This window comes from Megascapheus bottae, chromosome 16 (genome assembly GCF_031878675.1).
Source record: "Megascapheus bottae isolate mThoBot1 chromosome 16, mThoBot2.hap1, whole genome shotgun sequence".
NCBI classification, from domain to species: Eukaryota; Metazoa; Chordata; class Mammalia; order Rodentia; family Geomyidae; genus Megascapheus; species Megascapheus bottae.
In genome coordinates, this window is record NC_143524.1 from 42,154,487 (window position 1) to 42,181,117 (window position 26,631).

At 38.5% G+C, this 26,631-nt stretch overlaps 3 protein-coding genes across 3 annotated transcripts; all 3 read right to left on the bottom strand.

Annotated features, from left to right (window-relative positions):
* Positions 1-9,419: 9,419 nt before the first annotated feature.
* Positions 9,420-10,358, bottom strand: LOC150053398 (olfactory receptor 51A7). Its single transcript, XM_090349073.1, has one exon. The coding sequence runs from the start codon at positions 10,356-10,358 to the stop codon at positions 9,420-9,422; it is 939 nt and encodes a 312-aa protein (XP_090205199.1).
* A 5,193-nt stretch (positions 10,359-15,551) lies between these two features.
* Positions 15,552-16,532, bottom strand: Or51t1 (olfactory receptor family 51 subfamily T member 1). The gene is given in 1 exon segment (XM_090349074.1): positions 15,552-16,532. A coding segment is annotated over 1 exon segment (981 nt).
* Positions 16,533-24,807: 8,275 nt separating this feature from the next.
* LOC150053400 (olfactory receptor 51H1-like) lies at positions 24,808-25,787 on the bottom strand. The gene has a single exon (XM_090349075.1). It carries the CDS (start codon positions 25,759-25,761, stop codon positions 24,808-24,810), a length of 954 nt encoding a protein of 317 aa, XP_090205201.1. The 5' UTR covers positions 25,762-25,787.
* Between the last annotated feature and the right edge of the window lie 844 nt (positions 25,788-26,631).

The following is a 26,631-nucleotide window of genomic DNA, read 5'->3' on the forward strand; positions in this document are numbered from 1 at the left end:
GGCTATTCTAGGTCTTTTCTTGTTCCATATGCATCTTTGGATTATATCTTCTATTTCCATAAAGAATGTCTTTGGGATTTTGATGGGGATTGCATTGAATTTGTATATCAATTTTGGTAGTATAACCATTTTCACTATGTTGGTTCTCCCTAGCCATGAGCATGGGATGTCTTTCCATTTCCTAGTGTCCTCTTTAATTTCTTTCGTTGGGCTTTTATAGTTTTCATTGAATAATTCCTTTACATCTTTGGTTAAGTATATTCCTAAGTATTTTATTCTCTTGGGGGCTATTGCAAATGGGATCATTTTCTTGATTTGGCCTTTTGTTTGTGTATTGTTGGTGTACAAGAAGGCTACTGACTTCTGAAGGTTAATTTTGTGTCCTGCCACTTTGCTGAAGTAGTTTATTAATTCTAGAAGCCAAACTATGTTACTTTTATACCAGCCTTAGTAAATTAAGGAGGGTAAATTTGGTCAAAATACTGTATTTACTTGTGTGGAAAGGTGAAGTTTGGAGAAAAAGGAGAGAATGACATTTAGGCACATTGTACTCACAAAATAACATATTGAATTGAAGCCCCTTTGTACAACTACTTAAAGATAATAAACAAATAAATAAATAAATGAAACTGTTGAGAAGGAGGGGGCTGAGAGATAATGACTGACTAGTGATAAGTTGTATGCATATATAGACATGTCAAACTAATCTCCTGTATGTAAGCAAGTTAATAAAAATATGGAAATCTTAATTTAGCTAGTAACTGTGTTCTAATAGTCTTAGACTAAAGTTAAAGATGTATAATTTATCACAAAGTAGTTGTGAATTCTAGAATCAGAGTTGTAACATACCATAAGAAAAGTATATGAAAAATGTCTGAATTCTGTAATGACCATAAATAAGAGAAAGAGAAGAGAGGAGAGAAATCTTGTGAGCTGTCTGGATGGCAAGTTCGGGAAATGCCATGCATATGTACCTAACACTGCTTAAGATACGGAGAAAATTTTTCACTTTCTCCATAATTTCAGGAAAGCAGAATGGGTGTCATTTGTAATATTTCATGTGTGATATAGGATGCTACCATTTCTCTTCTTTGTATGTGTCAGTGTGCATTCAAAAATTTTTCTCCATATCCTCTCTTCCTTTTCCCTTATCGTCAGAGTCTGAGTTAGTGAAGCCCTGGGCCCAGTCAAGGTTGGATGGTTACATGATAATGGAGATTAAAACATTCACCTTCTAGCCTGTCCATACCCTTCCTAGCCTCAAGTTTCAGCATTCTTCTTCCTTACTGTGAGGTCTGCAGACTCTGGCCAATCCTTGGTATGTGATGACTCCATCCTGTAGGCAGGAATTTGGTGCTTCGCTGTGGAATCAAGAAAAGGTCCAAAATGCTCACCCAAAGCTTTGCTTAGGCAGTTGGAGATGAGGGGCTTTGACCACATAAAAGCTACAAAGTGTGCAGGCTGAAGAGGCCCACTGCTACAAGTTTTTCCTTTCACAAGATCCCAGCTCTTAGCACTAGCTTTGAAAACCAACAGCTTTCTTACAACCATTTGCTGACTAAGCTTATTGCCAAGAGAGGGTCCTTCTACATGATAAACAGCAAGAAGACTGAGATGCAGGAAGACAAACAAATGAGATGATAAAACTGAGGTGATGGCATGACATGGGCTTGAATATTTCAGGCTCACCATCTACCACTTACTTCCAGACACAAGGTTAATGATTTGTAAGTTATTTTTTTCACAGGGGAAAATATATCAAAGGATCAGAAGCAATCTAAACCTTTGAGTAAAGAAAAAAATACATATATGCATATATATCACATAAAAATATTTCCCTGACTAATCACAGAGTTTAAGTCATTATACTTGCTGAAATCTTTTCAAGGAAAAAAAGTCTGGATAGAAAGGCCACAGCAAAATGAACTCACTTTCCTACCCCATCCTAAGCAATTATTTCAGTACTAGTTGGGACCAATGAAATCTTTCCCCATTAGAAAATAAATATTTGGACACTCTTTCAATAATAGGACTTACCATACTATCTTACTAAATTCTCTAGTTTGAGAAGACTATACGTGCTCATTCCCCAGAAAATTCTGACTTCGTTATTCTAGACTTTCCTTTATTTCTAGGTTCTTATCATTTTCCCTTTGATTCTTCTTCTGTCCTACTCCCCATATGTTGAGAGGCGCAATTCTAATCCCAAAGACAGTTTATCTGCAGCTTAAAGCAAATAAAAGATAGAACTCCAGACCTCTTGATACATCTGTAAATAATTTGTCATTTAAACTCCACCCACCTCATACTGTGTTAGAACAACTGCTGAAATGAGTGCCCTTCCTTTACATTTTTATTATGCACATGGAAAATTCCAGGGAATTAAATCTGAATTGTAGCTGTAGGTTCTATGACCTCCATTGCATTATGAAAATTCTTGAAGCCTCTCTTTTCACATTTATAAATTGAGGTAATAATATGGAAGTTTTTGTGAGCTCTTAATATGATTACATTTGAAAGGTCTCTTTTACAGTACCTGGTAAATAGTTGATGCTCCTTACAAATTATATTTCTATTTTCACAACCTTCATTTTAATAATGTGCTCAAACAGCAGTAGAAGTTGGAGCCAATGGGTTCTTTGAATAGAAAGTGAGTTAATGACAAGAGCTGCTGATGGCTCTGCCACTAAGATGGAGAGAGAAAATGTGTACATATTTATTTCTTTAATCAGTTTTTTTCTTGGTGAATGGGAATCAAGCTCAGTATCACACAAATGCAAGGCAAGCCTTCTATAACTCAATCCCATCCCTACAACCAGTTTATAGGTCTGTAGTCAGCAATTTTAAAGACCTGTGTGTTTTTTATTTTATACAAAATGGTGTTATTTGTCACTGAATTATATGAGAAGAATATCCACAGCTGTTTAGAGCCCAGACTCAGAAAAGTTTATTGTTGGCTAAAATCCTACGTATTATCTCCTCAGTCTTTGCATAATATATTTTTATTGTATTTTATTGTTATGGTAATGTATAGAGGAGTTACCACATTCATCAGATATTGGGTACATTACTTCTGGAGCATTGATACCCCTTCTCACGTTTTTGTTCCCCTTTCCCTCTCCCACCCTCTCCCAATCATCTTGATTTTCCCCTTCTCTTCTCTATTTCAAATAAACATATTTCTTTTGTTTTCTTTTTTCCAGTGAGCTTGAACTCAGGGCCTAGATGCTTCCTTTAGCTTTTTTCCTCAAGGCTAGCACTCTACAATTTGAGCCACACGTCCTCCTCTGGTTTCTTGGTGGTTAATTGGAACAGGTATCTCATGGACTTTCCTGACAAGGCTGACTTCAAACTGTGATCCTCTGATCACAGCCTTCTGAATAGCTAGAATACAGGCATAAGTCACAACCACCCAGGACAGTAATAAGTTTTTAACCCTCTATTTCCTTAATATAATATGGCATTAATAGATCATTCATGGAGATTTAAAGGAGATAAAACATATACCAAATTATTCATTATTAACTAGATAAAATTGCCTCTTATGAAAGAAACTGAGCGTGAGCCATAGGCTAGGACATACTGTATACACTGAGTTGACAAAGGTAAAGAAAATAAATCCTTGCCCTCTCCTTATATTATGAGGAATTATGAGGGAGTGTTCCAGTCGAACTCTAGGAGACAAAAGGTCTTAGTTGCATCTGACATAGCACAGGGCCTTGACTTCTCAGCCTTTATTTCTACAGCTATGAAGAATGGAAATTATGACCACCATTGTTCCTTCTGTAGATTCTCAACTCAGCTTGTGATAGATGATGAGATTATGGCTAATGATGCTTCAACTCTCCCTCTATTTAGTTCTGTGGCTGTTGGATCCTAGAATTCTGGGAAATGTCAGCTACTGGTCGAATAGATGATTGAAGGTTTTTAATTGTATTGATTCAGTATAACTTTAGAAATAGCCATGACAGGGTCGGGATTTGGCCTCGTGGTAGAGTGCTTGCCTATCATGCACGAAGACCCGGATTCAATTCCCTAATACCACATACATAGAAAAAGCCGGAAGTGGTGCTGAGGCTCAAGCGGTAGAGCTCTAGCTTTGAGAAAGTCCAAGGACAGTTCTCAGGCCCTGAGTCCAAGCCCAGGACTGGCAAAAAAAAAAGAAAGAAAGAAATAGCCATGATACCCCTTCCAGTTCTCTAGTTCTCTTATAATTTGGTAAACAGCTTTTATCAGCTATGTTGTCCAGGAATGATTTCTTTGTCAGTAACACCAGAGCAGGAGATAAGAGAAAGACCAACCCTTAGGGTCATTTGTTTTATATGGTTAGTGAAATTGAAAGGAAAAATGGAAAAAGGAAAGAAGGAAAGGGGAAAAAGGAAGGAAGGAAGGAAGGAAGGAAGGAAGGAAGGAAGGAAGGAAGGAAGGAAGGAAAAATGAAAAGGAAAAGTAGGAAGGAAGGAAAGAAGGAAGTCAGTTCAAGGAATAGAAAATGATAAATTATGTATGGGAAGATAAAAGAAAAACTAAAACCTTAGAAAGAGGCCTAGCAGAAGAGAGGTATATGAAGTGTTCACTTAAGGTTTACTAATTAGAGATCATGACACATGATCTTGCTTATCCCTTGAAGGAGCAAACACAGAAATTACTAGAATCCAAGGAGATAAAATGCTCTAGAACAAGGATTCCCCAACAAGAGTTGTGGCCTTCAAAGATTGCACAAGTCACTACTGATGACCCATCTTGGCCAGGGACAGAATCATTGTCTAGGATCTGCTCCTAGTTGTTTGCCATTGACAGAACCTACTGAGTTCAAAAACGGTCACAGTACATACCACTGCAGTCCACCTACTCACAAGGCTGAAGAAGGAAGATTTCTTGAGCAAATGAGCTTGTTACAAGTGTAGGAAACATCAAGTCCTCACCTAAATAAATTTCAGAGTGCACTGGATAAAGTGGAGAGCAGATACACAGGTCAGAGAAGAGGGGAAGGGTAGAAGAGCTTGCTGTGGAATTCCACCTCACCCAGGTGAACTCTTAAACATTGCATAACCTAAGCAAATTCTTTTAACACTTCATGTCTTTGTTCCTCACTGAAATGATAAAGTTAAAAATATTTCCCTAAGCATTCACACAGTGAGACCAAAGGAGGCTATTCTTAGGAGAAGATCACAAGAGCCCAATAGCTGTATGATGGTATGAAATGGTATTTCATTGAAATGAACTCCTATAAATGGAATAAGAGGGTATTTTCATACTGTTTGTGGTTCTTTGTTCTTTGTTCTTTCCCAGACCTTTTTGCCTTTTTTTATTTATCCTTTGTCCTGTGTGAGAGTTTGTCTGGGGAGGGGTAAAGGAAAGCACAGAAACAGTAGGACAAAGGATGAACTAATTCAGCAGAGACACTCACTAGACACTAGGTTGAAAGTGAGCTATTCAGGGTCAGGAGTTCGGCCTAGTGGCAGAGTGCTTGCCTAGCATACACGAAGGCCTGGGTTCGATTCTTCAGTACCACATATACAGAAAAAAAAAACTCAGAAGTGGTGCTGTGGCTCTAGTGGTAGAGCTCTTGCCTTGAAGAAAGCCCAAGGACAGTGCTCAGGCCCTGAATTCAAGCCCCAGGAGTAGCAAAAAAAAAAAAATGAGAGGGGGGAAATATCTGAGAGAAAATGAGAGAAGTGAACAGTTTCAAGAATGAATGTACTCATGTTGTTCTTAGCTCCTTATTCTACTCTATTGTTCTCAGAATAATGTGGAACCATGGAGGACATTATAGGATTCAGCAAATAGTATAATTTTATTAATTTTCTAATGAATTTGTGAAACTTTTGGTTCTTAAGGTATTTGAAAACTGTTTACATTAAAAGCACAATCAACTTAAAAAAAAATAACTATCCTCAATACCTGATTTGTAACTATACCCCCACTGTACATCATCTTTACAATAAAATAAGTAAAAAAAAAAAACATTTAAAAGACATTGACAATAACTTGGGTCCAAAACTTGAAACAACCTGTTTGTTGGAAGAGTGGCTACCTGATTCTGGTTTTTATTTGTGTTTTCCAGTATTTACTAGGTGCAATCACTCACACTTTCAGAAGGTGTTCTGAGATTTTGGAAGTGATTTTTTCAAATGATCACGTCTTTGTGAGATACAATGGTGCTGGGATACCAAGAAAACAGTAGCAGCATGTCTTCCGTCTTCCTGCTGAGTGGCATTTCTGGGCTTGAACATTCGCACATCTGGGTCTCCTTCCAGCTGTGTTGCATGTATCTGATTTCCATCCTCTGCAACTGCATGGTGCTTTTTATCATGAAAGTCGACCCTTCACTCCATGAGCCTGTGTGCCTCTTCCTGTCCATGCTGGCTCTCACTAACCTGGGACTTTCCCTTTGCACCCTTCCTACGGCATCTTTTGGGCAGGAGCGAGGGATATTAGTTATGATGCCTGCTTTGCCCAGCTCTTTTTCATCCACTGTTTGTCCTCTCTGGACATGAACCCCATTGTCTACAGCATGAAGATGAAACAGAGCCGAGATCAGGTGGCACACGCTTTCTGTTTCTGACTGTTTGGAGACGTGAACGCCTTTGGAGACGTTCTCTCGCTGCGCCATCTCTAGAGGAGGGGATATGCACCGCACCGCAGGGAAGAGGCCTTGGTTGGCGCTACACCTGTGCATAAGGATGAACAAAGGGCAGCTTTCACGCCATGCGCCATGCATGACTTTGTAAAAGGCAGATAGGGAGGGACTCGGGGTACTCTGAGGCAGTAAAGTTCCCAAAACTATCTTCAAAGATATTCCCAGTCTCATTTTCCAAAGGGAAGTGTTTCCAATCCCAGAGGTTTGCCCTTCCACGCAAAGCCAGAGAGTTTCTTCTCTTAGAACTGAGGAGGCCTATGTAACTGCCCCATGAAGACATGCTGTAGAAATGAGCCCAAAGGCGTCTCAAAATCAGATCATAGATGGCACGTTTCTCATTGATGAGGTCTGCCTGTCTGTCTGTCTGTCTATCTATCTATCTATCTATCTATCTATCTATCTATCTATCTTACTCAACATTTGCTCTTGCTTCTCAGCCACTATACTGACAGGAATCCAGGTCCATATAGGGCAACTGCATGTTTCATCCAACAGGCTCAGCTAAGGTATGAACCCAGTGAGTGAGTATTCCATTTTGCATCCTCAGAGTATTCCATGTTGCATCTCTCCAGTTTTTTTTCCAGCAGACATAGAAACAAAGGGGTCAATCCTACTACAAGATCAATTCAAATGCAAATCAGAGTAAAAAGTAAAACTTTTAAGACTCTAAATTTGAGGATAAGCTGTTTCACAGACCTATTATTTGTACTATTCGAAGTGCAAGCAGTTAAAATGGTGTTAAAATAAAATCTTCCAATGAGGAATATGTTTTAAAGAAGATAGCCAATCTTAATAAAATTATTTGAGGTGTCTTAGGGACATATAAAATTTAGACAAAGGTGGTAGGGGAAAAGATGTAGAAATGTATTTTAATCTAGAATAACATATTCGATGCTGAGGCAGAGACGAGGGAAGAGACAGTGTATTCAGAAAATCATCTGAATGTTTCATTGTCACCATGGAGAAAGTTGTTCAGCTAAGGCTCAAAGTAGAAGCAGGTGTCTGGGTGACAAGAGGTGCTGATTGTTTACTGTCTTTCAGTGATAATTGGTCATGGTCCTAGAACCCAATCCCAAGACTAACAAAGGACTGTGCCCAAAGAAATTGTAGACTCTATGGTTTCCCTCATTAGAAATAGTCTAGTATATGTCTAGGAATGTCCTAGCAGAGGATCACAAGAGTTCAACAGCTGTGCAGAACTCCAGGCTATGGAAACAAGAGATTTTTCTTTATGGCTATTGTTTTTACTGTAATATGTGAAGCGATTTCTTTTTTCTTTTTTTCCCCTGTGGTTTATCCCTTGTCACTCTATGCGATTTTGGTACCTTATATATTGTATATCCGTTTATTTGAAATAAGGCTGGAAGGGATCAGTGAAATGGTGAGACAAAGGACAAAGGGTAAACCAGTATAACAGTAATAGTCACAAGACATTATGTTGGAAATGACAATGGAACAACTTGGTTGGGGGGGAGTATGGGGTGGAGGGAAAATAGGAGGAAAACATGGGAGGGGGTAGCAATGCTAGAGAAGAAATGTACTCATTATCTTACATATGTAACTGTAACATCTTCGTACATCACTTTGATAGTAAAATTAAATTTACAAAATGGACTATGCTCTTAAAATGGGGATTACATGGGACTTTGTTATGTAACAGTATAAAACAAATACTGCGTTGCTGAAAGAAAACACACAAAAAACAAAGGTTTCAGTATAAGTTTAGTAAGGTGATGCTCCATTTATATTACTCTGCAAGATGCTTTAGGTAAAGCTATAGAGGAAAGTAGATATGGAATAATAGGGGAAAAAACATGGTAGATAAATTATATACCTAAAATTTATTGAAAATGTCTTGATACACAATTTTCTGTACTATAGTAATTTAATATTTAAAAACATATTTGAAGGGTTATGCTTTCTTTTAAATGCTCAAGGAAAACATTATCACAAAAAATGACTAAGTATGAAAAATCATATAGTTTGAAATTATTTTCTTTCCTTAGCAGAATCTGTGACTTTTCTATAACTTATATGCTGATTTTATAACAACATATTGTTCCTTAAAATTAGATGTGTCCTGTTAGGTATTTTTTTGCAGACTCAATAGGATTTCTAACACCTCCTAAATTTAGACTTGCAATTCTCTTCTAAATACAAATAAATCTTATTCAGTCACTTTATCCAAAAATGTTCCTATGGATTTGCCACGTTACATTCTTCATAGATAATACATTCTCCTTGATGGTATAGAGATTCCACATTGAAGCAATGATTTATTTTGTGGGTCATGGGGCTTGAACTCAGCCTGGGTGCTGTCCCTGAACTCTTCAGCTCAAGGCTACCACCCTTCCCCTTGAGCCAAGCCCCACTACATGTTTTCTAAAGCTTAATTGTAGGTAAGATAAGCCCTGGTCATTTTGTGCCTGGGCTGGCTTTGAACCTTGATCCTCAGAATTCAGCCTCCTGAGTAGCTAGTATTATAGGTGTGAGCCACCACGCCCAGCCTGAAGCAATGATTTTAATAAATGCTAATCACACAATATTCTGTTTGCTCAAATTCTTATTCTTTCTGATCTAACTGGTCCATTACCCAAGTTTTATTTCAACTCCTCTTAAAATGTTCATTCAACTTCTATGAATCTTGCAGATCCCTTGGCTATTTTTTTCCCTAGCCTGTTTAAATTATTTTCCCGACATCACCATCACCTTGAAGATAAAACAACTCTACTAAGTATTTACTAGCTGGTAATTTATTTCTTACATATTCAAATTATCATCTGACACAGATGTTGGCTACCTTTCCCAAAACCTTCTCCCGGATTTGCCGAGTCTTTACACAGTACACAATGGGGTTCATCAGAGGTGGCACCAATAAGAATATATTTGCAATAAGGATAATGACTAGAGGGCTTTTGTGCTTGGCAAAGCGATGCATGGCAGCCAAGGTGATGATGGGCACATAGAAGATGAACACAGCACAAATGTGGGAAACACAGGTATTTAGGGCCTTCAGCCTCTCTGCCAGAGAAGCAATGCTGAGTACAGTCTTCAAGATGAGCACATAAGACACCGTAATCAGTGAAAAGTCCAGCATAGTACAGAGAGCAACAAAGAAACCATAGATGAAATTGATCTTGTTGTCAGAACAGGCGAGCTTCATGATATCCTGATGAAGACAGTATGAATGAGAAAGGAGATTTTTTTTGCAATACTTCAGTCTCCTTAGAGTGAAGGGAAATGGAAGCACTAAAATTAGGCTCCTAAAGGCTAAGATTATTCCAATTTTAGCCACTCTGCTGCTAGTAAGAATAGAACTGTACCTTAGAGGGTTATGGATGGCGACAAAGCGGTCCAAAGACATAATGAGAAGCACAGAAGATTCCATAACAGTGAATCCATGAATAAAAAATTCTTGAACAAAGCAGGCATCTGGAGAAATTGTCATGGCATTGAACAAGAAGATTCTCAGCATGGTAGGAAGGGAAGAGAAGGATAGTCCCATGTCAGAGACAGCCAGCATGGCAAGGAAATAATACATGGGCTCGTGAAGTGAGCGTTCTGTCTTGATGATAAAGAGAATGGTGCAGTTGCCCAGGATGCCAACCAGGTATGTGAGGCAGATGGGAATGGAGATGTATATCTGGGCATGCTCCAGTCCTGGAATCCCCGTCAGAAGAAAATACTTCACGTCAGAGTTGTTAAGAACAGACATGAGTGGAGATTGTGGGAGTTTTAGCCAGCTCTGAAATTTTACATGAGCAAAATCCAGTCAGACTTTTGAATAAAATGCAGTTTTGTGGGGCTAGAATGTGCTTTCATACATAGTACAAAGAAAGGTATTTGGTATCTGAAACAATTACACTATTCCAAAGTTACCATAAGTCTTAAATATTATAAATCCTCCTACATGACAGGTTCACTCTAACAATTCATGCTAAATATTTATTGTTCAACATTTTTCACCAAACAGGTAAAGTATATCAATGTAGAACTGTTTGCATTGACTGAATAAAAAGACACACAGAATCTTTTTGCTGGAATTTATAAAATTTATGGAAGAAATTTTGAAACCATTATCTAACTCACAGATCACTGAAAATAATTAGTAAACAAATTCTAAAGTGTTAAGTTTGTGGACTATTTACTGTTTTAAACTTAGGAAATAGGATCCTATATACATAATATTCATGAGTATGATTTATGTAAATGTGTTCATATATTCCTTCAAGAATTATATAAAAAAACAATGATTTATGGTCAGGCATATTTTTCACCTATTTGGTGAAAAAGATTTAATTTAATTTAATTTAATTAATAAGTAGTCTGCTGTTGTAATAATAAAATACAATTAAACCTCTGTTCACCATATTGCAGAGAATTATCAAAAATATTGGTATTTATTATAGTAGACTTTAGTAGAATATGTAAGGGATAATGCAGTCAAATTACCTTATCTAGTCTCAATATTTTGGATTAGACTTCATTCATTTTATTTCAAAGGGAGAGTTGTAGTCTGTACAGTAATCACACACACACACACACACACACACACACACATATTCATCTTGTCTATCCTGACTGGGCTAACATATATCTGTGTCATGTCAGTTAAAGAAATTGTAAGAAAAATGTTCAAACCACTTGATTTCTTTTTTAAATTTAAACATTAAAACTCTACCTACATAATAGTACCTGATTTGCACATGCAGTCTATAAAGCAAGTTTGCTATTTACATTTTCAGAGACAAGATACATGATCTTCCAATTTATTACTGCATTTTAAGTTTCAGGATAACCAAATATTGAATAAGTGATATAAATGACCAGAAAACACAAATATCTAAAATAGACAACATAAATTCTCCCTCCTTTGAATTAACCTTCTAAACAGATGCATAAATACTTATGAGATTCATTTCTACTGGAAAAAATGGCAAAATATAAAACATAATGGTAGAACCCATAAAAGGGTAATGCACTTAGTATATATCATTGTCACCTCATAAATTTTTAAATTTCGAATTACAAATGAGAGAAATTCACCAAACTTTAATAGAATATATACAGGAAGAGAGAATCTGTTCTCTTCCAAAGCTTCAATGCCAGTTAAGGTGATCAAAGTTCAGAGCCAGCCCAGGTACCAAAGTCTGTAAGACTGTAATCTCCAATTAAATTCCAGAAAATCAGAAGTGGCGGTGTGGCTCAAGGGGTAAGGTGATAGCCTTGAGCTGAAGAGCCCAGGGACAGCACCCAGGCCCAGAGTTTAAGTCCCACAACCAACTGGGGAAAAAAAGAATAGGTTGCTGCCATTCTTCAGATTATATTTTCAGTAATAAATTCATTCTTCAGTGGACTATGTATCTGGGCATGGAGATCTAAGCTTCAGAAAAAGAAATAGCCCAAAATAATTTAAATTAACAAGTATTGACATGATCGCTGCTAACTTTATATCATGAAAATAGATTATCTGGAGTCGGGAATTTGGCCTAGTGGTAGAGTGCTTGCCTCGCATGCACAAAAATCCAGATTTGATTTCTTGGTACCACATACATAGAATAAGCCAGAAGTGGTGCAATAATCAGGCCCTGAGTTCAAGCCAGCTCTGGGCTAAAAAGATAGATTACCTTACCCAGATTTTTAAAAAAAACATAAAAATAGATTATTTAAATATCATGGAACTCTTCAGATCATCAATGTTATTGAGAAAATGTTGAAAAGAAATATTAAGAGAAATTGGCAGAAATCTAAGATAGTAGATACAATATGTAGCAAATGAACACTTAAAGAGAAGAGTCTTATGATTAAATATTGTCCAGACCTCAAAATTTTGGTATTTAAGGTAACTAATCAGTCCTTAGCCTAATGAACAAATATCTGAGCATAAGCTTCAGCATGGTAACCTAAAGTGTGAGCCAAAACTACCACGTAGCTGTTTCCTCTTCTGTTGAAGTCTGTAAAGAATCATACCTACCTTAGAGTTATTTTAGATCCTCAGATACAATCTTGAACATACTGAAGAAAATGAGCAAACACCACTAGTTAATTTAAACAATACTCTGACAGGGCTGAGAGTGCAGCCTCATGGCAGAGTGCTTGCTAGCATGCACAAAGCCATTGGTTCAATTCCTCTGTACCACATCCTCAGAAAAAGCCGGAAGTGGTGCTGTGGCTCAAGTGGTAGAGCCTTGAGAAAGCTCAAGAACAGTACCCACGCCCTAAGTTCAAACACCAGAACTGGCACAAAAGAAAAAATATACTTGAAGAATATTGCCTTAGCCCCTCCTTCCAAATAAGTCTTACACTGGCAATGAGGACATTTTCTCTTCTTTGTTGTTTTATATCAAGTTTTATATTATCAAGTACATGGGACCTTACAAATGTTAAAATATTAATAAACTAACCTAGTAATTACTTAACATTCAGATGTTACCATCAGCCACACACGGAGACATATTTATACACACATATACATATACACACACATTCGCTGAACTCACATTCCTATTTTTCCCCTGCAGTCATTTATTTGGACACAAGCTAATGTGAAGCCCTGGTTTAAGGTTACCAATAGGATTTTTTTTGGCTCCTCAGACTTACCGAAACCAGACACTTGGCTCCCTGAAAGATAAGAACAAGAACTGTGTGTTGACCTCCACTTTGTCTCAGTGTATCTATAGACCTCTGGGGAGTTAACTCCTATGAGATCTCCTCATAAGTTAATAAAGAAAGGGTTAGTACATTAACCCAGGGCTCGTACATTAACTCTTTCATACCTAGAGCCTCAGCAGGAGCCGGTGACAAAACATAGGGGAAAAATATCTAGAGGGTAGAATTATATCATTATAAGGCAGCTTACTTCTCGCTTGTAACCTTTGCATCTGTTTAAGATGGGGATTTCACCAGCAGCCTGTGTTTCCCACATTGCAAAAGTGCTGTAAGTCTAAACACACCTGGAAGAGTCCTCACCGGAAAAACGCAAAATACATTTTAAGTGTTTCCATCTCTTTCAATCAAATATTCTAAACTGGCTCCTGGTTACCCAGGAGTAAAATTTGGTAACTTCCTACATGATATAAAACCTGTCGGCCACTTTCATTTCCCTGCATAATCGTTCTGTTGAGCTATTGGTATTTAGGGAATTTGATACCAAATAATCAAGTCATTCTAAAATTAGGTTCTTTTTCAGAATATTTTTTCACATCATTATTAACATCAATGAGTCAACAAGTGAACACCAATGAGTTATGCAAGTGAATGAGTCTACTCAGCCCCCCAAGAAGCTATAAATCAAGAGCATGAGCTACCATGCTCCATCAGAAACACTCTGAATAAAAAGTCTAAAATGTTCTGAACAGCAACGGAGTTACTCCATTAAACAGCATCAGAAAATGAGTGTTAACTGATGCATTCACCTTGGATATCACTGTGGCAATGTATCCAAAAATTAAAAACAGGCCCATCTTTAAGATGCTGCTGTAGTATCACTCCTGGGCAGTGTGAATTAGCATACAAGATCCTGCACACCCATGTTTATTGCAGCACTTTCGGCAATCATCAAGCCTTGAAATTAGCTTGACTACTGCAACCATCCACCAACTGATGAAACGTGATATATATACAAAAGCAGATCATTATTTATCCATAAACAAGAGTAAAATGGTGACACTAATAGGAAAATTAATAGAAGTGGAGACCATCGAGTTGAGTGAAATAAGTCAAACTCAAAAAATCACATGTCACATAGTTTCACTCCACATGAACTCTAGGCCTAAAATGATGGTGATGCTGTTATTGATGATGATGATGATGATGATGATGATGAAGATGATGATGATGATGATGATGATGGTGTTGATGATGATGATGAAGAGATGTGAATGCAAAAAAAGGACAGAGAGGCTAGTGGGACTTGTGAAGAGGGAAGATGATACATGCACATGCACATGCACACACACACACACACACACACACACACACACACACACACACACACGAAAACAGCATAATGAAGCCCACCAAATATTTGAAAAAGGGAAGGAAACCAAAGGAATACAAAGTGTGACTTTGTTCAAAGTACACTAAGCATCTCCAATGAATTGCTTTTTTATTCTAAATATATGCCCATTAAGATCAGCGAAAACACACCAAACAAGAATACAACTAACTAATCAGCATGGAAGTTACTGTACAATATACTATAATAAGCCCAACAGAATACAGAGCCAGCTAACAGACAAATCTTCCCAGCAGAAAAAGCTATGAAATTATAAAACATAAGAATACCCAGACAATGAAAAAATACTTTATATACAAAGCTGACTGGAATGCTGGAAAGTAACCATAAAATTCCCTTCACTACATAAATTAAAGGGATTGAAGATAACACAGAGTGCATCTGCATTCTTAGAGGCACTAGGAATGACTAAGGAACTGAAACCAGCTGATTTCCTGGAGATCTTAATTACAAATTCATATGAGCATGCTTTTACACAGTTGTGTGTTTCCCTCCTTTAACTACCTCAAGGAACAATCCTTTTTGTTTCTGGGAAAATTGAATTTCATTTCAGTTGACTAGAAAAAGAAAACCCTTGGCATTTACTTCTGACCTAAATGACTTTAAAAGCAGATAAATTGTTACATCTTGTCGAAATTATTGTAATTATGCTTTTAATGTGTACACCCAGGAGTCCAGGTCATAATTTTCAATTCTGGGTGGAAACCAAGTTGGTTTTGAAAAGTGATATTTAAAGGGGGGAAACAAAACCTCTTTGAATAAGCTCAAGGGAAAAATCACATCTCCTTCTTTCTCCCATGATCCAGTCACTAACCAAAATGTCTCTGGATGACACTAGTCCAAATATTATTTACAACATCACCATAGTTTTATACCAGAAAATTGCTCAGTTCAGTTCCACCTTCCTCACAAGTTCCTGGTATTGGGATCCCGCCAACCCTTGAATTGAAACAGCTGGCATATGGCCCGGCGGATCACCTTGGTCTTCAAGCTATAAATGATGGGGTTCAGAACAGGAGGTAAGAGCAGGTAAATATTGGCCAGAACGCTGCAGATCACCCTGGGAGTGGGGCTGAAGAGCCGGTGGGCTAAAGACAGGCTGATCATAGGCACGTAGAAGACGGTCACCGCACAGATGTGGCAGACACACGTGCTGAGAGCTTTCTGTTGCTTCTTGGGGGCCACGAGACTCAGGACCGTGCGGAGAATCAGGACATAGGAGAAGAGAATGAAGAGTAGGTCGGTGCCGGTCAGGTAGAACTGAAGAAACATCCCCCAGAAGCTGCTGACCCAGGGGTTGGTATGGGTAAATTTGATCAGATCTGGGTGGAAGCAAAATGGATGAGAGAGCTCTTGGCCTCCCTGGAAAGACACAGAGTTCACCGCCAACACGCAGGGAAACATGAAGACGACTTGTCGTATGACGATGGTGAGTCCCATCACCAGGCTCGTCATGTCTGTGAGGACTGTGGCATACTTAAGTGGGTTACAGATGGCCATGTAGCGGTCAAAGGCCATGGCAACCAGCACGGAGGACTCCAAGAAAGAGAAGCCGTGCACGAAGAACATTTGAACTCGACATGCTTTGATGCTGATCTCCCTGGCATGGAACCAGAGAACTCCCAGGACTGTGGGAAGGGTGGTGACAGTCAGACAGAGATCAACCCCGGAGAGCATGGAGAGGAAATAGTACATGGGCTTGTGGAGTCTGCTCTCAACCATCACCACCAGCACAATCATGCTGTTTCCCACCAGGGCAATGGTATAGAGGCAGAAGACAGGAATGGAGATCCAGATGTGAGCCAGCTCCAGCCCCGGGAAGGCGGTGAGTAGGAAACTGGAGGAGGAGGTGGTGTTATTGAAGATCAGCATGCTGAGTGGACGGAACTCCCTAAGGAGAAACTGAGTAAGGATAATATCTGTCACTAGATCATTCGTGTAAGTCTTATCACACTCTTATAAACCATTTAAAAAGCAGATGGTTGTGCTTAAATCCTTGTATTTAAAATTCCCAGGAGAAATGTGCTTATCATAAGAACTCCACAGAGTCTTGGATTGTTCTTATGAGAACCTGCCCTAATTTTCTTACCCCTGCTCTTTCCAGATCATAAGTGTTTGTTGTAGTTTCCATCTTACACATTTCCCATGGCTCGTGTGCTAAGATCTGGGCCCCAATGCAGCTGTGTTTAGCAATGAGCTTTTGGAAGGTGAAGAGATGGTAAGGGCTCTGACCTCATGGAAATAGGCTGATAAAGATTTTAGGAGGTGGGGGCTAGTTGGAGGGAAATAACCTTGAAGGGTATTTTTTTTGTTCCCACCCTTACTAGGCTTTTTGTTGTTGTTTCTTTTTTTTCCAGATTTCTATGAGATGGATGACTTTCTACTGCCTCAAGCCTCAGCCATGCTCTACCTCACTACAGGTCAAAGCAACTAGTCCAATATCTAGAGACAGAAAAACATAAGCGAAAATTAATCTTTCCTCTTCACAAGTTGCTTCTCTCAAGTATTTTTGTGACAGTGAGAGAAAACACACACACACACACACACAGAGTCAGTTTCCTATAGCTCATTCCCATCTTATTTTCTAGAATAGCATTGGCCTGAATAAGAAATACTTTTATGCTTGAGTCATACATGTGTATAAACACCAACAAAACAAAAACAGTTGCAACTGCAACCTAATAGATATTTGTATTAAGTCACAAAACTATTTGAGTTCTCCCTAAAATAATAAAGAACATGGGTGCAATTCTGAGCACTTGTGATGCTCTTGTTGAAATCCAGTCTGGGATATTGTATTCAGAGGAGTATTTGTACCCAAATCATAGGCTACTCTATCCTTTGTTTTCCTTTATTTCTCAATTTATTTTTTATTGTACAGGTGATGTACAGAAGAGTTACAGCTACATAAGCAAGGTAATGCATACATTTCTTTTCTACCAGTGTTAGCCCCTCCCTGATTTTCCTCCCACTTTCCCTCCCCACAGCTTCCCAGCTTCCCAAGTGGTCAAGTTCACTTCCAACAGTGTCTAGTGAGAATCGCTGTTGTAGCCTTATACTCTCCTTTTATAACACTCATCACAGTCGATAAATATCTTTATTTCATTTCTTATATTAAAATAACTCTAATAATTCTGTTATTCCCTTTACCATATATATACTAGGCTAGGATTCACTGTGTTCTTTGGTTCCCGGGTTTACTGAAATACATACATTTTAGCACCTTCTCTGACTTATACTTAGGAGATTTTGTTTTATTCCTCCCGTGAATGTCTGCAGCATAAAGTTGAACTCCCTCATTAGGAGCATACACCTTACGAATTCCTCTCTAGATTTCCAAACATCATTGGAATATAAGACAACAGGCATGATTACATTGGCCTAACTGAGAAGCCCTGACAAAAATATCCCCACACATAAGCATCTAGCTCAGTTCTAGACATTTTTTAGCTAGAGACATCATCAGTGAGATGAGGCTGTGGATGCCTACACCATATTATCTTCCCTCCTTGCTGCTTACTCTTCTCCTGAGAGCAAAATCAATTGTGCCAATGTATGAACTAATTCTAGCTATCTGAATAAAATTGCCTCTTATCAGGGCCTGTCTGTGTCCAGGTTGGGATGTATGTAAGATCTCTTCTCAGTGATCTTTTCACCTGAGTGACTGGTAGGAAGCAGGAAAGGCACTCTCATTAACATAACTTTGGGAAATTTATGAATGAAGTGAAAATAAGGATTAAAAGAAGAGAGTAAGTAAGGGATTAGCAGGCTGAACTGATGTCATGCATTGTAATATCAACCAGCTTAATGGATACAAAGAAATTCCATAGCCTGGAAGCAATGAAAAAGAAAAGCAAGAACCAAACAACCTAAGTGGTTTCTTAGGGAGGCAGAAGTACAGGACCTACATTTAAGGTGATGGTCTCAACACCTTTTAGGACCTGCTTTTTGTCTGTTGGTCAACCAAAATTAGAAGAGAATATTTTTTGGAAGTTTTACTTTGATCACATAGTCACCAGCAAAAGTCAAATCTAGCTTGATTATTCAATTCAGGGCTTTCGTCCTTCAGGGGTCTAAATTTTCAGCACAGCTTACTGAGAGTTGTAAGACATTTGCCAGTAATAGAGAATCTCTGAATTATATAAAGATAGATATGAGAGTGTCAATAGTTTTCTGTACAAATCTAAGATGGTGATATCTATAATCATTTTTTATTCTAGTAGGGCTTTCAAATTATTTTTTCTGCTATACTATGTAAGTTAGTGTATATGTCTAGGATTTATTTGGGAATTAATGCCAACAAACAAAAACACTGGTACAAATGAGGTATGGATTACCAACACGCTGGATTAAACAACACACTTGAACTTTTAATGGCAGCTCTAATTCTAGTTACATGGTCAAGATCATGGGAGCAGAAAAGAATCAAGGACATTTCTGCTTCCAAGTTCTGTCAACATAGTGAGATTGGATGAGGAAAGGAGCCAGGGCAGGGTGGGACTTTAATTGGAGATTACTACCACATGACACAATGAGTGAAGAGCAAACAATCAACCAGACAAGGCAAAGCAGGGCTGCTGAGAACTCTAGATGATTCTTCTCAGCTGCTAAACACAACCACTCAGAAGGAGTCTCTGAAATTACTATTTGGGAATCTTCCTTAATATAAGGAAGTAAGGAGGCTTCTCATCCATCATGAAATCACACAGAGGGAAAAACTTCATTGCCTGTGTTTATTGAAGTTTTCCCTATATGGCCCATCTTCAAGAGATAAACAAAGTACGAGCCTCCATTTGAATGACCAAACAGAAGTTAACATCTGCTCATACACCTACAAACTAGATAAAATGGCTTAGGTAAGACCCACCCGATTCTACCTAAGTGAATTGAGAATCAACACCACTACCTCTGACATCAATAATGATAGAAGCTCATCCTCTTACTAACAGCTACCTTGTGTTAATTTGTCAGCCCTGAATTTCACTGCTTCCACAATATAGAACTTGCCCTGACAACTCCAAGGCAGGCTAAACTGAAAACTCCCTCTGATCCTGAATCTTTGTACCATTTAGTTCTTAAACATTTTATTTGATTCTTCAGAACGAGTCAGAGGTGCTATCAATCAGGGATATTTTTTTTGGCCTGGAATGAGTTCCACAAAATTTTAGGCATGCACACTACACATATTAGCCCAATGTTAGCTACCACAACAAGATCAGTATCAACAGGAAACTTTGATCACTAATATCAACTGCACACAGGAAATTTATGGCCACAGTAAGAGAATACTGAGTTCTTCTTCCGCCTTTCTTTCTCTATTTCCCCTCTTGTCCTCTATCGCAATATGCGATTATTATATACACCTCCATTTCTTTAGCCATCTTACTCAAATCTCACATCCGTTCATTGCTTATTCTTCTTCCTATTATCCCCTGCCATTCCTTCTTTCTTTTCCTTCCATTCACTTCCCAAGTAGGCACTCTTCTTACCTAGTCATATCAGCAGGAAACACCACACATGTCTCTTCAGCCTCACCATACAGCAGGGACTAAACCAGCTTCCAAGGTGGGGCTTTATAAGTAGCCTCATTGAATCACCAGGCAACAGTAAGTAATCTTGATCATATAAATGTACCTGTTGGAACAAGAGTGATGGAACCCCTATGAGCATGTTCCTCCTCAGCAGCTGAGACACAGCTTCACATGCTGCTCCCAGCTTGAAACAAATGCCATCCATCAGGGGCCAGAGCCTTGGCCTTGGAGGCTGACAGTAATAGGTGTCTGCAAAAACAGCCTGTGTTAAATAACTAAATCCATTCCTCTTTGCCCTGCCTTGGGCTACAGATTCCCAGCCAAGAAGCTCCCTCAGAATCAGAGATGAATTAGGAAAGGACAGAAAGATGAATCCCTCTGTCCTGCTCCTAATATGTATTCAAGCAGGTCCCTTTATCTCTGTAACCCATGTCCCTCTTCTAGCTAGCTCCATGCTGAGCTGATATCAGAAGGCCAGGTCCATCAGCTAGCTACATGCATATTTGACTGGAAAGCAGATAGAAAAGCACTCCTCTCTCCCTTTTGGCTTGAGTCACGCTCCACTTCTGTCCTTTTCTGAGTATGTGGTACCGAGGAATCCAACCCAGGGCTTCGTGCATGCTAGGCAAGCACTTCACCACTCGGCCACGCTCCCGGCCCCAAGGGTTTGTTTTTTTATTTTTAATTGTTGTTTTTTTGTTTGTTTGTTTGTTGTTGTTGTTGTTTTTCTTATCCCTTCTCCTCCGGCTGGAAATCTACCAAATCACACAGTTTCAGGAAATTAGAGACATTATAAAATGGTACCACTCTGGTTTTCCTAGCTATTTTATGCTGCAAGAGATGATGAGCATCTTTTCATATGTTTATTGGTCTATTTTCCTATTGGTTTTACAATTATTTATTTTCTTTTGCATTTTACATATCATTTATAAATTAAGATGATGAGACATTTGTCTGTCACACTATTTTAAGTTATTTTTCAGATTTGTATTCATGTTTTGACTTTGTGGTATTTTCACAGTAGCTGATTTTCATAGTTGCACAGAATCAAATCCTTCAGTCATGTGTGTGTGTGTGTGTGTGTGTGTGTGTGTATTTGTATCTGAGTGTATCTAAAATCTTCTTAGATAACTTTTCCATATTCAACATTATACAGAGGTTGAGAGATAATCTTCATTGTATCAGAACAGTGCTGGCATTACCTAAAACTTATACTAAATGTTTATTAATAAATTGACTAGTAGAATGTTAAAAATGTTTCAGTACTGTTGGTAATGATTTGAAGTTATGCATTTACCAACTAAAAGGCTCTTAATTCACTATTTTCTGAGAACAAATGTTCTTTTAATATCACTTAGTAAGTTTTTAACAGCCAATAATTATTTGAACAGAAAACTCTACAGATTCATAATATTGATCTTCTGCCTGGTTACTTTGGGGAACTGAAAGAGAGTCTGTAGTTTATAGTAATTCTTTGGCATTTTGGGGGGAGGTTAAAAACCAATTAGATCTGAAATAAAGACATGTTTGTTTCTTTTGAGAAATAAAGAACTAATTCTATTTTTTTTTCTGAACTCTACTGTGTGATACTAGATAGACATGATGCCTCTCAGGTTCATGAAAAAGCTCTCCACCAGTCACTGATAAATATGCTTCCTCTGGGGTTCTGGGAAGCAGCATTCATCAGAGTTCTTTCCCTCATTGATATTTTTATCTTGAAGACCATTACATCATATGGACTTCTTTCATCTCTTAAAAAGCACATTTTTTCTAATTTATTAGTATATCTATTCCATATTTCTTAACAGTGCAATTTTTAATTCATTTAACAGTTCTGTAATAGTTTTATATATATTACTTGTTAATATATACTGCATGTACTTGGATTCCTAAGTACTTTTCTCAAAAAGACCTCCAATGTGTCTGATCTAAGAGATCAAAATAGAGAAAGCAGGTCATTGGACTAACATCTATGATGGAATCAAACCAGATACCTAATGTGGTTCCTTATACAAACATTTTGTTTTCAGTGATAATTGTTCTACTTTATTTTTCCGGCCATATAGTTAATTCACAATTCCTAACTCTTTAATCCAGTTAGAGCGATGCCAATTTTGCTGCACGCTAGATCTGGTAAAAATTTTACAGACTAAAATTACTTCTGGGCTTCATGCAAAGCAAATAAATGTTCTCAGCAAAAGGAAGATTTGTGGATGTGGGGTACCATGACAAGTGCAATATGCTTGTATATTGATGCTAACATCTGCTTTAATCATTGTATTAAATGTCACAGAAATAATTTCCTGGAAGATTATTCATTCATCCAATAAGTATGTACTTAATACTAAGACATGTCATTTATTATACTACATCTAGAGATATAGAGAAAAAATGAATCCATTTTCTACTCAATTCCTAGAATTTTTCTCTGTAAATAAACACATATACAGATGATCATAGGCAGATTAGATTACACTGAAGTATAGCATTGAACTTGATGCTAAGTAATCTTGTTAGCAACTCTTATACATTGCCTCATTGAATTGCCCCAACTATCTTCAAAAAGATGACATATCAACATTGATACCAATGTGAAACGAAATTCAGAGCAGTAAGTGCATTGCCCCAGGTCACCCAGTGTCTAAATGGCATTGCTACATTCTAAGTTAAAGCTATTGATACTGAAGGATGTAAATTAAGACACAATCCACAGGTGAGCATTTTCTAGACTTGCCAATGAATTTCAGGGAAAAAAGAGAAACAAGGGGCTCTGAGATCCACATGTGTGAAGAATACGATTGAAACCTTGAACAAGATTCAACTTACCAAGATGAAAAATATCAAATAATAGGGTACGATTAAGAATAAATAGATTTGAATTATTTGTTTTCATAATACTGAATAATCTCTCTTTTAAGAAATGAGTAAAACTTGGTGGTACACATAAAAAATGTTAGTATAATTATGCCTAGATCTAATATGTGGATAAATAAATATAAAATGGAAATGCCTTAGGAAGGCCTTCTTTTTTCTTTTGCTTGTATATAGATCATAGCCATCATTCATTCTATAGTAAGAATAAAAGCCATTTGACCATAGAGTATATTTAAATTTTTTCAAGCACTCTGATAACAGGGGAAATTTGCTGAAGATGCCCATCCTATACCCTTATTCTGTAATGGGCTCTCGGGTGATAGAGTCAGGACCCTGAATTTTTCTGCCAGCGCACTGCACATTCGCACCACATCCTGAATGTACGATCCCTTCTCTATCTCCTGTAGTTTGACTTTGCTCCATGAAACCAAAGTCTTCACAATACAAGTCTTTTCTCATCTTAACAAATGAAATATATTTTCCTTGAACTCTCCTCTAGTTTTATCACCTGCCTGCAGCACTTCCCTTCATGCAATGCAGCCCTTCTACAAAGTTCTCCTCTTGTCACTCTGACCTCTCTCTGTAAAGCCTCCTGCCAATGTCTCATCTTGTGACCAATGAGAGAAGGTCATATAAATGAGCAAGAGTACTACATATCATAAACTGTTCCTTCCCACCCTTCCAGTTAGTATATTCTAACATTAAAATAAATAAGTAAGGGCTTGTCAGCAAAGATTAATTCTTGGGATTACAAGATTCTTTAGTCAAACATTAGAGAGAAAAAAAGAGAGTGCCTACTATAATTTTAAGATAGAGAAAAGGCCTTGGTCTGACTTAAGACTATGCATTACAGCTTTCTTCTACCAGCAATAGGCCTTGTAAAGAATTTTATATGCCTTCTGAGAATTTTAGGGAAAATGTACTAAATCTCTAAGAAAAGGCCCTACATGTCTCCAAAAGCTCTGAGCAAATAAAGATTTATCAGAAAAGTATTTGTGTATGTGGCTTTTTAATAGTGAAGATTGTTCAACTGTTCTTGAGAAATATACAGGGCTAAAAGTCTAGTTTGGTGCTAGAACATTGCATGCTTGGGTAAGTTAACTTCCAATGTAGAAATGAATGCCTACAGCATAGAATAAAAATTTTTGGAAAAGTCTGTCTCAAGAAATATGTGCCCTAGGACCTAAATGTTAGATTAATTCATTAATAATTAATTAACTGAAAGAAGTAAAAACCCTTGGCCTGTTTCTGAAAAGGGGGATATTTATTTGTTTATTTATTGTCAGTCTTGGAGCTTGAACTCAGGGCCTGAGTGCTGTCCTTGGGCTTTCTCAAGGCCTAGAGCACTATCACTTGAGCCACAGCACAACTTCAGGCATTTTTTTCTATGTATGCAGTACAGAAGAAGCCAACCTGGGTCTTCATGCATACTAGACAAGCACTCTACCACTAGGCCAAACTCCCAGCTCCAAAGGGGCTTTTTTTAAAAATGAAATTAATAATATATCTTTGCTTAAGTGTCCTATGCAATCTTAAATATAGGCAGACATGGCAAAATACTTGTTATAGAATCCATTATTTCTATACCTAGCAAAAGACAATTTGGCACCAAGGGAAGTATCTTTTTAGTGGGTGGAGAAATTTGTCTTTTCCTCTGTTAAATTACCCACCACACTTTTTAAAAATAAATAAACCTTTATTTCTCATTCTGCTTTGTCATTATCGAAGAGAACTGGAAGACTCTACCCTTCTGCAGAAATTCTGGTGTGATGGAACAGGTGGAGAATCTTCCTTCGTATCTCCTTGGTCTTCACAGTATAAACTATGGGGTTTAGCACGGGGGGGACAAGAAGGTAGGCATTCGCCATGAGGGCGTGAGTCAGGGGTGACAGGTGCTTTCCGAAGCGGTGGATGACAGACACTCCGATCAGTGGCACGTAGAAGATGAGCACAGCGCAGAGGTGGCAGACGCAGGTGTTGAGCGCCTTCAGCCGGCCCTCCCCGGAGGCCAGGGCCAGCACGGTCCTCAGAATGAACACGTAGGACAAGAGGATGGAGAGGGAGTCCGAACCCTTGGTGAAGACCACGGCCACCAGGCCGTAGAGGCTGTTGACGCGGGTGCTGGCGCAGGCGAGGCGCATGACGTCCTGGTGGAGGCAGAAGGAGTGGGAGAGGAGGTTGGAGTGGTAGAAGGGGAGCCGCTTGATCAGGAAAGGCACAGGGAAGACCACGCACACTGCCCTGGTCAGGATAGCGATCCCCGCTTTGCAGACCACCTCGTGGGTGAGGATGGTGCTGTATCTCAGGGGATTCCAGATGGCCACTCCCCGGTCAATGGCCATAGCCACCAGCACGCCTGACTCGATGGCTGAGAAGGTGTGGATGAAGTACATCTGCGCCAGGCAGGCATCGAAGGCCAGCAGCTTGTAGTTAAACCAGAAGATGCCTAACACGGAGGGCAGGGTGCAAAGGGCCAGTCCCGTGTCTGCCAACGCCAGCATGCACAGAAAGTAGTACATGGGGACGTGCAAGGACGATTCAGACTTGATGGTGGAGATAATGATGCCGTTGCCGAAGAGAGCGATGGCATAAACAGCACCCAGGGGAAATGCCATGTAATAGTACTTTTCCTCAAGCCCCGGGATTCCAGTTAAGACAAAGTAGAGGTGCTGGAAATGGGAGTGGTTGCTTGCCATGGAGCTGACTGTGATACAGGCATGAAGACAGACCGTGGGATGCAGAGGACTGACGTCCTAAAATCACAATGACAGAGTTGAACTGTGTATTACAATCAGACTTTCCTGGGAATACACCCATTTGATTTCCCCCCATATGTGTGTGTATAGACAGGTGTGTATGTGTGCATGTGCATGTATATATATATATATATATATATATATATATATATATATATATATATATATATATATAGTGGGGCAGGGTGATATAGGAGAATGTAAGAGAAGGTTGAGTCCCTGAAATTAGCAGTCTATGGTGTACTCTGCTAAGGAAGTTTCTAATAGCCTGGGGGTGCGGAGGGGAAAGTGACCTATTCAGGTACAAACCAGTTGCATTCTGGCTAAAGCCCACATTGCAGTGTCAACCCCTAAGGTAAAGTGTTCATTCTCCCCTTTCTTTTTTTCCCATTTCCTAGTTAATATCCTACTGAATCAGAGGCTGAGGACAGACAGGCAAGTCAATAAAATTCAAATAGGCAAATGTGAAATATTTCACTCCTCACAATGCATGCCCACATTCTCTTGATCCATTTAGCCATTGAGGAGCATCCTACCTAACTGCATATACTTTGGCTATGTGAATAGTTCTGCAATGAACATGGTTGTATTTGTGGCTCTACTATATCTTAGCTTGTAATCTTTTGGATAAATGCTCAAGAGTGAATGGATACTCTTTTGAACAACTAAAGAGAATACAAATACAAATATTTAAAAATGAATTTGTCATTTCTAAATTAGTAAAATATTAGTATATTGACCTTGGGAAATATATATATCCTTGAGGAATTAATCTCATGTGGAAAAGCACTGCAAAAGTTCACTACTGTT